This window comes from Eutrema salsugineum, unplaced genomic scaffold (genome assembly GCF_000478725.1).
Source record: "Eutrema salsugineum unplaced genomic scaffold, Eutsalg1_0 scaffold_6, whole genome shotgun sequence".
Lineage (NCBI taxonomy): Eukaryota > Viridiplantae > Streptophyta > Magnoliopsida > Brassicales > Brassicaceae > Eutrema > Eutrema salsugineum.
In genome coordinates this window covers 5,715,223-5,728,879 of record NW_006256547.1, presented here as the reverse complement: position 1 = coordinate 5,728,879, position 13,657 = coordinate 5,715,223, and the positions used below count along the sequence as shown (strand labels likewise).

The 13,657-nt window shown below is 33.6% G+C and overlaps 4 protein-coding genes across 4 annotated transcripts; 3 read left to right on the top strand and 1 right to left on the bottom strand.

Moving 5' to 3' along the window:
- The first annotated feature begins 755 nt into the window (after window positions 1-755).
- On the top strand, window positions 756-3,355 carry LOC18011614 (WAT1-related protein At3g28100). The gene is made up of 7 exons (XM_006395316.2): window positions 756-1,009; window positions 1,097-1,162; window positions 1,309-1,422; window positions 2,069-2,315; window positions 2,522-2,677; window positions 2,767-2,915; window positions 3,007-3,355. Exons 1-7 carry the CDS (start codon window positions 813-815, stop codon window positions 3,146-3,148), a joined length of 1,071 nt encoding a protein of 356 aa, XP_006395378.1. The 5' UTR covers window positions 756-812; the 3' UTR covers window positions 3,149-3,355.
- On the top strand, window positions 3,161-4,589 carry LOC112083386 (WAT1-related protein At3g28130-like). The gene is given in 6 exon segments (XM_024151095.1): window positions 3,161-3,181; window positions 3,387-3,556; window positions 3,558-3,606; window positions 3,867-4,037; window positions 4,133-4,266; window positions 4,571-4,589. Coding segments are annotated over 6 exon segments (564 nt in total).
- Window positions 4,590-4,656: 67 nt separating this feature from the next.
- LOC18011613 lies at window positions 4,657-5,663 on the top strand. The gene has a single exon (XM_006395315.2). It carries the CDS (start codon window positions 4,891-4,893, stop codon window positions 5,440-5,442), a length of 552 nt encoding a protein of 183 aa, XP_006395377.1. The 5' UTR covers window positions 4,657-4,890; the 3' UTR covers window positions 5,443-5,663.
- Window positions 5,664-5,942: 279 nt separating this feature from the next.
- LOC18011720 (protein ALTERED XYLOGLUCAN 4-like) lies at window positions 5,943-7,829 on the bottom strand. The gene is made up of 3 exons (XM_006395314.2): window positions 7,475-7,829; window positions 6,921-7,201; window positions 5,943-6,811 (listed from the first exon to the last, which is right to left on the bottom strand). Exons 1-3 carry the CDS (start codon window positions 7,707-7,709, stop codon window positions 6,047-6,049), a joined length of 1,281 nt encoding a protein of 426 aa, XP_006395376.2. The 5' UTR covers window positions 7,710-7,829; the 3' UTR covers window positions 5,943-6,046.
- Window positions 7,830-13,657: the final 5,828 nt, after the last annotated feature.

Sequence of the window (13,657 nt, the reverse complement as noted above, 5' to 3'; positions counted from 1 at the left end):
TGTTAAAATACCAAACTAAGTTTTATTAAGATGTGTGGATAAATTTAATGTTATCTTTACCTAATATATGAAGTGCCTTTTTCTGAGAGAAAATGAGGAGAAATACCATTTCGTCTAATTTTGTCAAAAACAACGATATCAGAAAGCTTATGTGTTTCTGATCAGGCTGAAATTCTCGGGTTATTTTTGTAACTCACTGATTTTGATCAGAGGTGAGTTTTGCATTCGAATAGTACACTTGTCACAAATTTGATTTCTAGCGGAACTATTTTCTAAAGCATCCACAAAAACTTGATATTATGTTCATTCAAAAAAAGAAAAAGGAATTGAATACTATGTTTATGATGTGTCCAAAAGCCCATATAACTAGGGTTCTTGGCTTCTTGCCAAGTAGGGACTCATGTGTTAAGAACATTAATGTAAGGTAACTTTGAAAGTTGTCCTCTTATAGTCTTATTGTATGATATCGTCATTCAAAGCATTACTAAGTTTGGTGTCCTTCAATTAATATTCTCATTTCTTTTATTTTCATGCATGTAGTAAATAAAGCTCTAAATGAGCTATCTCATTATAGTTTCATTTTCTATCTTAATAACCTCTTTGTTTGATTGGGAAATTGGAGCGTATTTCTTCCGAAAATGTTGTAGACTCGCGTATTCAATTCGTCCATTCGAAATTTGAAAGCCAATAAAAAGATAATTTTGGACCACAAAAAGGCACTTTCTTTTTTAGTCATAACACAAAGAAAAGAAACAAAGAGATAATAAATTACGGACTCTCATTCCACTCTAAGCTTTCTATCGATTCCAAAAATGACCGGAGCCATTAGTCTCTGGTGTACAGAGGCCATGTTCTTGACGGCGATGCTTGTGTCGGAAACCGGTATTGTCGGAATGAATACTCTGTTTAAAGCAGCTACTTCAAAGGGACTCAACTCTTACGCTTTTCTCGGCTATTCTTATCTTCTTGCTTCTCTTCTCCTTCTTCCTTCTCCATTCTTATCCAATAGGTTAATTTCTACTAACTTTAATCTCTGGACCATTGGTTATCTTTTCTTTTTTGTGAATTTTCATTTGATTTGTTTTTTTTTTTCCAGGTCAAGATCACTTCCTCCATTGAGTTTCTCAATTCTGTGCAAGATAGGTCTTCTTGGACTATTAGGGTAAATCTAATTAGCTACACAATTATTCTTCTTCTTTTTCCAATTTTGAATATGGAATTATCTTCCACTTAAGTGTTGATAATATACAAATTATGTTTTTGTTTCGTCTAATTAATATTTGGCTGAAAAATAAATATGATGAACAGATCAATGTATGTGATTACGGGATACATAGGCATTAAATACAGCAACCCAACCTTAGCATCCGCCATTAGCAATATCACTCCGGCTCTTACCTTCATCCTCGCCGTTATCTTCAGGTTTATCAACTGTATCCTTCTCTTTACCATTTTCTTAATCATGAGAGACTGTTTTGTAGTTTAAAACAACTTTTTTAGATCTTCATTATTCTAGTTGATGGGTCCATATATAACAAGGGGGGATTTTTTTTTTTTTTAACTTAGATCAATTAACTCAATCTTCTCCGATGACTTTATATATGTAGCTTGACAACTTAAATTTATTGAAATTAGATCATGTTGGTTTTTGTACTTGATCACTATATTGAACTTCGATATATTTAGCAAACCAAGTTTTTCCTAATTGGGTTTTCATTAATGCCTACGTTTATTTTTTTCTTCTCCCTTTTAAAGCATACATTTATTCAGGTTCGGTAAGATGGTAAGATTATTATCGCACAATCACGATCAATGAGACAAAAAAATATCACGATCATAATTTGTGGTTAACTCTTAGCAAGTACGTTGGTCCCATCCCTAATAAATTAAAGGTGCTTGCATTATTAGACAAGATGCGTATTTATCGGTCTTTCTTTCATATTTGGCAGCCAGGGTTTCCTTTTTCTTTTGTTACTTGGCATTTCGAAAAGAGAACAAAAATATATGGTTTTGAACTAATTGGAATAAAACATGACATAATCATTTTTAATTTGTGAAAAAAAAAAAGAATGGAAAAAGTATCTTTCAAAGAAAGGAGCAGTGTAGCCAAAGTGATGGGGACAATATTGTCATTAGTAGGCGCACTTGTGGTGGTTCTCTACCACGGTCCACGTGTCTTCCTCGCATCTTCTCCGCCGTATAAAAACCACCGTCGGATATCTCCGCCGTTATCATCTTCGAATTCCGACTGGATCATCGGTGGATGTCTTCTTACCATTAAAGACATTTTCGTTTCTGCTTCTTTCATCTTACAGGTATCATTTTAGATTCTCATGCATAATGGAAAATTTGTTTGTATATGGGAAAGATGATCCGTATCAAGAAAAAAAAATAGTCTATAGAAGTACATACATAGCCATTGGAATTATGAAAGTTGAATATTTAACTAATGATTAATCCGTTTATCTTATATCAAACATCAATTTATTTCAATGTTTTATTATGCAATGATTTTTGGCAGGCACATATAATGACTGAGTATCCAGCAGCATTTACAGTCTCCTTTTTCTATACTCTATGTGTTTCAATCTTAACCTCGTTGACTGGACTCGCAGTCGAGAATTCAAGCATTTGGATCATTCGATTTGATATTACTTTGATAAGCATTGTAACTATGGTACGCTTTATTTAAAGATTTTATAATTTGAATCAAACTTTCTCCGTTTTCATCTTAACATATATGGTTTTCTTGTAAAAACATTTCAGGGAATATTCACTCCAGTATACTACGTGATTCATTCATGGACAGTGCGTTACAAAGGACCTCTTTACTTAGCGATATTTAAGCCGTTGTCGATTCTAATAGCAGTGGTTATGAGCGCGATTTTTCTAGGCGATTCTATCTATCTTGGATGGTATATTTATTAATAGTCTTGATTCACTTATTTGTAAAGAACCAAAAAAAAAAACACTAATCATCTTCGGTTTTGTGCTTTTTTGTTGCAGTTTGATCGGAGGAGTTTTGATAACGTTAGGGTTTTACGCTGTGATGTGGGGGAAAGCAAACGAAGAGAATACTCGGTTATTGTCACTTTCAGAAAAAGAGAAAACCCCTCTTCTACTGAACCAAAACGACGACCAAATTTAAACAAAAGAAAAAATGGAATCTACGCAGAAAAAAGTTACTTTTAGAATATACATGCATAGTTTTAGTATTTCGGTACATAACTGTGACACTCTTGTTTCCATCATTTGATGGGACTATCATTCAAAGATTATATTTATTCGAGCTATGTAGATATCTTTTTCCGAAGACTCGGATGCCAAAATATTTTGTGGAATGCATTGATTTAAATAATAACACCCATATTAATTTATGAAAAAAGTTCAAAGAAAGGAGCGGTGTAGCCAAAATGGTGGGGACAATTGTATCACTGATTGGTGCACTTGTGGTGGTGCTCTACCACGGTTTACGTGTCTTCACCGTCGTTTCTCCTTCGTGTCCACAACTCCGTCAGCTTTCTCCGGCGTTATTATCATCAAACTCCGATTGGATGTCTTCTAGCCATCAAAGACACTCTCCTTTCTGTTGCTTTCATCTTCCAGGTACAATGCATATATATTAATTCATTTTGTTTTTGTTCGTACATAGTACAATTTTATTTTGTTTCTGCAAATTTGACGTTGCGGAAGCGTCAAGGATAAAAACTATTATCCATTTAAAGCACCCGGAAAATTAAGGCCTTTGTAATCTACTCATTTTTACAGAATTATATAGAAAAGTGAATAAAAGAAAATAATAATTTTGTTACTAATAATTTTACTTATATATATATTATATTTTTTATTGATTTGAATTTGGACACGCGCATATAATGAATGAATATCCAGCAGCATTCACGGTCTCTTTCTTCTATTTTGTATTTGCTTCAATCTTCACCTCGTTAATGGGACTCGTAACAGAAAAGAATAGCCCAAGCATATGGATCATTCGATTTGATATTACATTGTTTTGCATATTAGTCGAGGACCTCGAGGTACGTACAATTTTAAGTTTCTAGAACTTTTATATATACTAAAATAAATTCTGTATAAATTTTGGTCTTGTAGGGGATATTTCACCAAAGGATAGTACACAATTCATTTGTGGGCCGTACGTAATAAAGGACCTGGTTATATTTGGACCTTTGTCGATATTAATAGCAGTGAATCAGTGATCATGGGAGCGACTTTTCTCGGCGATTCTCTTTATCTCGGAACACACTTGTTTGTAGAGAAAAATCATCTAATGGTGCAGTTTAGTCCGAGGAGCTTTGATTCATGTGGGGGAAAGCAAAAGAAGAGAAGAAGACTAAATTGTTGTCACTTTCAGAGGAAGCTCCTCTTCTTATCAAAAAATAAAGACGACCAAATTTAATTCATTCCCCCAAAAAAAAAAAAAAAAAATTGGAAACAAGTAGAAGAGAACTCCACTGGATGCATTTATTCATGGTATTTAAGAGAACTGTCCTTAATAAAATCAAGATCTAGAATATCATGTCATATTCTTTACTCTTTTGTCATTTGTAAGGAAAAAGATGAGGCTATAATTTTTTACTTATTTTTTGTCGTCATTTCACTATTTTTTGGGGTTTAGTTAGATCTCTAATTAATTTTAAAATTATCTGAGTAATTCACGTACTCATCTTCCCCATTCGATCCAGCCCATAAAAATTCCCCCTTTTTCCTTCGTTTTCTCGCTGTCAAGCTTACCTTCTCCACCACTATCACTCCCGATCTCTCTTCCTTCTTCTCAATCGCTCTAAGGGTTCCTCTCTGACCCAAAACACTCCGAGATCTCCGTCTCAGATTCTCTGTGCCCTCTTCGATTTTCCGACGAAAATCAAAATAATGTCGGAAGGCTACGCGATCGAGCTCTATTTTGACCCAGCGCTCGAAAACCAAGTCTTGAAAGCTTGGAACGTCTTCGCTCGCCGTCAAATCAGCACCAAATTGATCAACACCGAGTCTCGCCCACACATAACCCTATTCTCCACCTCCTTCGTCGACTCGGCCAAGCTCGAACCCATCATCAAGACCTTCGCTTCCAGGCAGGAGCCACTATCGCTCTCTTTCTCATCGATCGGAAGCTTCTCCAGCGACAACAACGCACTCTTCCTCTCGCCGACGCCGTCGCTCTCGCTCCTCCAGCTACAGGTTCAGCTATGCGACGCGATTAAGAAAGAAGGTGTTGAGATCGGCGAGGAGTATCGTCTCGATTCTTGGGTCCCGTTCTGTCCTGTGGCTCTTGAAGTGCCAAGGTCTCGTATTGCTGAAGGGTTCTCTGTTTTGAGGGATTTGAAGCTTCCCGTGAATGGTTACGCCATGGATATTGGTCTCGTTGAGTTTTCTCCAGTTCGTGAAGTCTTCTCTTTTGCTCTTGGTAACAATTTGGAGTCTTGATAACATTTGTTTTGGCTAGTGTCTGTTCTCAGGTCCGATGATTTTTAGCTTATTGGTTTTATGTAATGGTTTAGAAAGATGAATTGAAACAATGGATGTTGTTTTAAGAATTGCTATTTCACTGTGTACAAAAGCTCCGAGCAGGAAATTTTCTCTCTTTCTCAGAGATTTAGCTATTGTCTTTCTGCTATAAAAGATTGATGATATTATTGTTCTGTAGAAATTCTCCATATCTTAAGTTGTTTCTGTTTCATCTACTTTTAGTCAAGCAGTTAAAGCTTGACTAAAGCCATATTTTTGATTTGAGATTCTTCACTTGTGTTCCAAGAACACGCATTGCTCGAAGCCAGTTAATATCCTGCAGGTTACAACGGCTTATCAGCGTAGAACTCGGCGAATACATGAATCATCATTACTCTCTGCAGGAGAATGGGGACAAGTATATGAGGTAAACGAAAGTTATGTGTGTTCTATGGAGTATCGTGTAATATCTATGTAGCATCAGATGTTCTAGAAGCCGCAGCAAAAAATTACATCTGTGATATACTTATTCATAAGTTGAAGGTAAAAGAATGGTTTTTATACAGTATTTATCCACAAATCATCATCTTAACCGTCTAATTATCGCCATTAGAAACTCGTTCCACGCATCAATTGGCCCTGGCAAACACCAGTGGACGCAATCATTATAACCTTTCATCCATTTATTTCCCCAGTTACCATTCGGATGGCCATCAGGTCTCATCATCATAACCTTAGTCACATCCAAAACCGCAAACTTCTTTGCCTTGTGGTCTTGTTTTGTTATTCTTTCAAGCTGTTCAATCTGTGATGTCCTGATCTTCATCTCGTTGCTTTCCAGGTCAATCTGGTTTTCACCAAAAGGACTCGTCCTGCTGCAAGATCCACCTGTATCCCAAGTCCCATTCTCGAAATGGGCAGGTGAAATAGTCCTCAGGACCGTCACTAAATCTTCCTTGCACTTCTCACACTCTACGATGTGCTTAAAAAACGCTGAATAAACAAGCTTAAACCCTTCTTCTGGTGTAATTTGTGTCATATTTGGTAAGTTACAGTAGATGCAACCAAGCGACTCGTCTCCTCTATGTATGAATATTGGTCTGAAGAACCAATGAGCAGCCGAGATAATAGCAATGTCTGTATTTGGTAGATCCTTAGACCAACCTTGATCGATCTTGCCAATATCTAAATCAAACAATCCAGTTCCTGTATTGTTAACGTCTCTCCTCTCTCGTTCCGCCACAAGAAACTTAGTCCACGAGGTCGAGAGAGTGAAATCATGGTTTGGAAAGTACCAAATCCTGTTTCTATCTTCATCATCCGTGTAGATATCCTTGGGTGTTTCTTCCTGCACAAGCAAAATACAAGGGTTAAGCAAAAGCAATTATTCTTTATGAAAAACTTTTCTTGTAAACAAAGCAACACATTGATCCTCAGATATATACGGTATACCATACCCTTGACAACAAGCAGAGAAGAGATTCCATGTGGTTCCTTGCTACAGAATCACCGATAAAATTCATCTTCTTTCCTTGAACCATACTGAGAAATGCCTTAGGGTTAAACCTCGGTAGATCGCAGCCATCGGGTTTCCATCTCCAGGACAAGAAATCTCTGTCTGGTCTCCCCTGTTTTATGCAGTTCTTCGAGTCAGGAATCGTGGAACAGCTTGAGTTCGTGTACAAAGATCCTCTTTTGTCTGGAACCCAATGTCCCTTGAACAAATCACACTTAGGATCTAACCAAACCACAACAAGAAAAACAAATCAATACAAATTTTCCAACAATATCTCAAGAACAAAAAAAAAAAGGAGATATTGTTTAAAGAGTTGGAAGGTTTTCAAACAACAGCAAAAACGTGGGAATAGTTAAAACACATAACATAAATCCATATAATCTCACGAAATCTTCGTAAACTGAGTCGTGGGAAAAAAAACCCCTAACAAATTCATAGATACAGCAAGATAGTAATGATCATGTTTTATATATTTTTCTTTATGTTTTACCTTACCGATTTGAGGTTGGAGGGAGAGAAACTGTCGATCGGAAATGGGTTTAAAAGGATTCTGATGGTAGACGAAGAAACCGGTGAAGAAGAGAGTTATACAAAGAGAAGACAAGAGTAATGGCGTTAATCTCCCCATGTTCGTAACTATCCATCTCTCTGTTTTCTCTGAATTTTCACGGAAAATCGATGATGATTTCATTGTTGCATGTCGATCATCCCAAGAAACATACCCACGCATATGTACATATATATGTTTTTCCAAATACACGCGGAGAGATTTGCCTTTTATTCTGTGTCTCTAAACTTTATTTTTGGCAGTAAAAATAAAAATTTAGGAAGATGAAAGGAAGGAGAAAGGTTAACAATGTTCAAAAAGAAGAACAAATTAAAGGAGAAAGGTTAACAATGGCGATTTATGAATTTTTACTATTTTTGTTTGTAATTTTTTTTAAAAAATATTTTTGTTTGCTTTTCATTGATGATGTAACGGTAGCCGTTAGATGACGACACGTGGTGTGCGACGATGTTGTATGGGTTTGCATGTGAATTGTGATGTGGTGACTCTTGACTCTTTTTTACATTAAACCACATTTCACGGCGTAATCTCTTTTTTCCTCTTTGTAGAAATTTTGTTGCCACTTTTTGTGTGATTTATTTAATGTATAACGCGTATACTATAATCTTTCTTCACCTTTTTCTCCCATCTTGCAAGGTCATTGATAAACAAATCATATTGTATCGATTTCTGAACTTTTCTAAGCTATTTTAACATTTTCCAAATAAATATAGTACCCTTTTCAATCGGTTTAAACATGTTATTACTACATCACTAATGACAATCATGTCAAGTAGTTCTAATTCGCATAATAATTTTGTTTTTGACAGCTAATTCGCAAATATACAATCGAGAAAACATATTCAGTTTAAGAAACTTGGATTTTTCAGCATCCTCTCCGCAATTGGAAATCGGTATAACTGACAAAATTGGCGTGTATTTATTTATACTAGAGTTGTACCTGTGCATACGCGCGGGTTTTGTTTGGCATAATATTTTTAAAAATATGTTTGTGTTGATATATATATATATATAGTTATAAGAATATGGTAATTGGTTTGATTGTTTAGTATTAGATTTTTTTTATAATAAAATCTTTGTAAAACAAATAACTTTTTCTTTAAGGATTGGAAGTAGGGTAAGTAGAAAAATTATTCTATTATTCTAGAAATCATAAACATGATATGTGTAAAAAATACGTAGATAAAAGTCATATTTTTTTGGTTGAATTGCTTGAAAACATATAATTGCCTCTGATTTTTAATGTTTTCATATTTATGACACACACAATTGTTATGGTTCTGCAAGAACCACTCCATATTTTATGTTCCACAGTAAAATGCAGCTATAATAATATGATATTTGACCCATAAAAACCGTCAAATCTTTGAATGAAGTGAACACTACATTTTTATATTCTTTCATATAACAAGCTTCGAAAAATGTGTTCATGATGAGAATAAACCGGAAAAAAGTATCAAGTTAGTACAAAAAATATTAAAAAATTTTAGACGAATGCCAAAAGATTAGAAATGTTGTTTATTTATTTTTGTTAGGAATGTGGAAAGTCTTAATATTAATGTAACTTAATAGTTATGAACATAAATACATATGAAATTAACATGAAATAGAAAATTTAAGTTAGAAGTAATGGTATTAATTAATTTTTATTTTTTTATTTTAAAATTTATAATTTATTAATTGGATAAAAAGATAGGTGTCCTCCATTCAAATGCTGATGTGGTAATATGATGAGAGTTCACATAAAATCATATATATGATTTGATATCAGAATCGAAATCCAGCCACATCATAAGTATAGGATAAAAGTGCTAAATATTATAATTCACACCACTACCATGGAAAGATCATGATGATAGATGTTCGTGTAAATCATCTAGTGAGTGATGAGGTCCAATGGAAATCCGAACGAGATTCCCGCATTGTGCAACTGACTTCTAATGGACTAGGAAAGAAACTTTAGAAAATTGGTGTCTTGTACATAAAATCTCCAAAAAAAAAAAAAAAAATTACACGATTAATGTGGTTTAGAGGAGCAATTGTAACTATATCATCAACTATCCTCGTCTTTTTGTTATCTATGTACAATATCACTAATACGAATCTCTAATCAAAAATATCTACTGAAACGTGGTGACCGGTTAAGACAGTATTCATCGTTTACTTCTTCTGGTAAAGCGGTAGTTATAATTTTAGTTAGAGCCTCGTACTTGTGATATTGTATATAGATAACAAAAAGATTAGGATAGTTGTTTTTGGTCAAGATAGATAGCTGGTGATATATTTATCATTATATAATATACACAATCACTTTTCTTCTACTAAGGGAAAATTCCATAATACACCAACTAAAAACTGAATATTTTCACTAAATTTATTCTTCTTCATTCCATACGCTATAAATCTATCGTCAACGAAATTGAAATGTCGGTTATATGGGCCTTGAAACATTACATCTAAATCTCACCTACAAAGCAGTTGATTGATTCCGATCCAGCCCAAGTCTTGCTTTTCCGTTACTTTTTAAAAAAATAAAAATCTAATATCGGAAAGAGTTCATGGGATCTTGAAGGAGTGGTCGACAGTTGAGAAGCCAATTGCAAGAAGCAACAGAAAGAATGGTTACTGGCATGGCTTGAACCAAAAGGTTGGCTGAGCCAAGATGCTCAAAATGGTGTTCAATCGATCATTGCCTTTAATCTTACTAACGAAGAAGATTTTTTTTTTGAATAATACAAAAGAAGAAGATTTTACAACTTGTTAGCCTCGCGATGAGAGAGCAGATGATATGGTTATAGAGGCTTTTGACAAAGGAAGAAGATTATATACAACTTGTTAGTCTAGAGATGAGAGAGCAGATCGATGATATGGAAGTTCAATAATTTGTTAGTACAGTTCATCTGACAAATTAAATACAAAGATAAGTATATGATTTTTGTTTATATTCTTTTGGTTATAATACTACAAAAGTTAATTATTCTTCAATGTGTAATATCCAACATATCACGTTTTCTTTTTTGGGTCGAATAGTATTCAATGTTTGCTACCTAGAATACTGTTTCGTAGATGTATACTCCATGCATATCATATGTTAGATATGAAGGAAATTATATCCAGCTAAACATATGGCTACCTCAAATTCATAAATCTAATTCAATATCAGGACTTACAATTACAAATTTTGATAGTCAAAAACTTCCAGCTTCTCTCCCAGAGCTATAGATGAGAGTGTTAAAACAACTTTACGTTATGAAGTTTGATTTCCAACCTATGTTCTGACTTCTGAATCATCAAAAAAGATCATCGAAACCTTGTATTAATTACAAATAAACAACCGTTTTTAAGGTTTCGATTCCCTACAAATTCAAAACTATTCTGAAGTTAAATCTATATATGTTCAAACAAACTACTTTGTAGTTCAGCTATTAATCAATCCAGTAATATATCCCAGATAGAGTTGTTTTGGAAGGTTTATCCACTCTGTAATTAGTCGGACGGTACAAACATTTTATACCAGTAATATATTTTCGTTTGTTTTGGAATTGAATAGTAGACCATTTTTTCCTTTTGGACCAAATAACACTTGATGGTCCCGTATTTTGATTGGGACGTAGTTATACATTTATATCATTGTGAACGATATAGCAGTTTCATGTTGTATTCGTGGTTGCAATTGCAAAAAGCCATTCGATTCGAAATTTGAGTTTGGGTTGTGAATAGTTGTAACCTCTAAAATATTCCTTTTGTTTCTAATTGGTAAATTTTCACATGCACAGATAAAAAAAAAACTATACATGATGTCAACAAAAATCACTCATTCTCTTTCAAAATAATTGATGTTTAAGATTTTAACACATAGATCCAGAAAATATTCAATTTTTATTTTTATAAAGAAAAATCTCATTTCTGATTTACCTTAACACAATTCAATCAATGAATGTTAAAATACAGGATGGTTCATGAGAGTGGATAAAGCTTGCAAAACCAAATATATGCAAATCTCAAAGAATAAACCCGCTAGAGTGAATCAACTTGGAATCTCCTTACCATCTATCATCTATGCTTAATAGAATTAAGTCTGGCCGAGTATAACAAGTTCATTTTTATATTGCTAGTATATGACCGTTTATACTAACCCTCTTTGACCTAGCAAGAAATTTATTAAATCAAATATATGTATTATTGATTAAGTAGAAGATTATATTGCAAATCTAGCTATAAATGCAGATCCAATTATTGTCGTATATATGTTATATAGTAGCTAGATTATGAGAACACTGGAGATTTTATCATGAAATCCCAGGCCCAATTATCAGAATAATAAAAAAAAACTCAACTAAATGATTCGAAAACTATTGTTTAAAATTTTTATGTATGTACACATTATTATACAATCATGGCCAGAGAGGCCATACCACATGTGTTTAGTACAATTTCACATGTGACAATGCCAATGAAAATTCACAAAACTAAAAACATTAGCTTAAGAGTTCAAGACATGTCCCATGTTCACTTTGGCTTATCTCTTCAAGACTTCAATATCTCCTTGATTTTGCATTTGCTTGGTTGCTAGGACACACTCGCATATAGGCACATGAATTTCCAATGACCCATATGTTCCTTTAGGTCCAAAATTAGGAGTAAGAAAATAATACAAATTTCTTTTTTACTCTCACATGTACTAGTCATTTTTGTTTAAACCGCTTTTACATTCTTCGTGTGGAATGGTGACAAATCTTACTACAATAGGTAGTGTTCCGCCCAAAAAAAATGGAGCTTTATATCCATAAGAACTATTTTCACGTCGATCGAAAGTGATTTGAATGTTATTTTCTACTATATTAAATCATATTACGAAAAAAGAGTTTAGTACATAATAATTCACCTATTTATATGAAAGTTTTTGGGGATTAATTTGGCGTGGGATTCATAATTTAGTTCAAGTCCCAATTAATCCCAAAATGGGCATTTTGTCTCTAACTTACTTTATTTTGGATCCCACTACTTTGTTGGAACTTTTTAACATTGATAAGATTCGAAGATTTTACAATATATAAAATGCAATGGAAACTAACGAGTCAGTCAAATCGAGATCGGTCATTCCATAGTGTCTAGGGTTAGAGATCATAGAGATGTTCAAGGGTATCCATACATAGATATGTGAATGAAAAAACAATAGACTAAAGTAGAAAAGACCCTCATTTGACTTCTAAGCAGTTAAAATATTGTCTTATTGATGAAATTGACCAATCAAGACACAAAAGAGGATTGTATTACGATGGAAAATAAGTTTCAATAATTTAAAACCAGAACCCCACCGATTGCATCTAAAAAATATATTGCTTATTGTTTTTTTTTTTTGATATTGATAAATATTCATTGTATAAGTTACATAAATATATCGAATTTTCTTTTGTTCAACCATACTGGCAATATATATTGAAATGAATATCTGATTGAGAATAGAAGATACAAAAACTTGGCCTTCTCATGTACGTGGTAGACCTTACTTCAGTGAGACTGTGCTGAGTAGAGAGCATGTGCCTCTATTAATGACATATAATAATTTTTATATATGGTTTCTCCAAAATGTTTGTATGTAACATAACACAGATATATATACAACTAAAAAAATGTTTCTTGGCCTGGTAATTAAGTAATTAAAACCTAATAAATGCTAAGTGGGAGGAATCCCCATCAGCAAGAAAACTCATAATTATTGGGAAAGGTGTAATTCTTCATAAAATTTGTTTGCTAAAAAAATATAAAAATGAATACTATACTCCAGGCTCCAGCTTCAGTAATGCTATATTTGATACTTTAGTATACATTTTGCAAAATGTTTTTTTTTTGCTGGATTTTCGAAATCATATACGTAAGAGTATTACCATTTACCAGCTCATGCGCGTTTTAGACCAATTGCTAAATAAATCTGGTCAATATATATCTAATCACATAAGCATCATAAGTATGTCGTAAGAGAGTAAGATTAGTGAATAAAACACAAGTGGTAAACACGTGGGCTTATAACGTGTATAGCTGTATTATATATTCTGTTCCTAAGTCAAACTGGTAAAATTCAATATATATCCACCGTTTGTTTCAATATG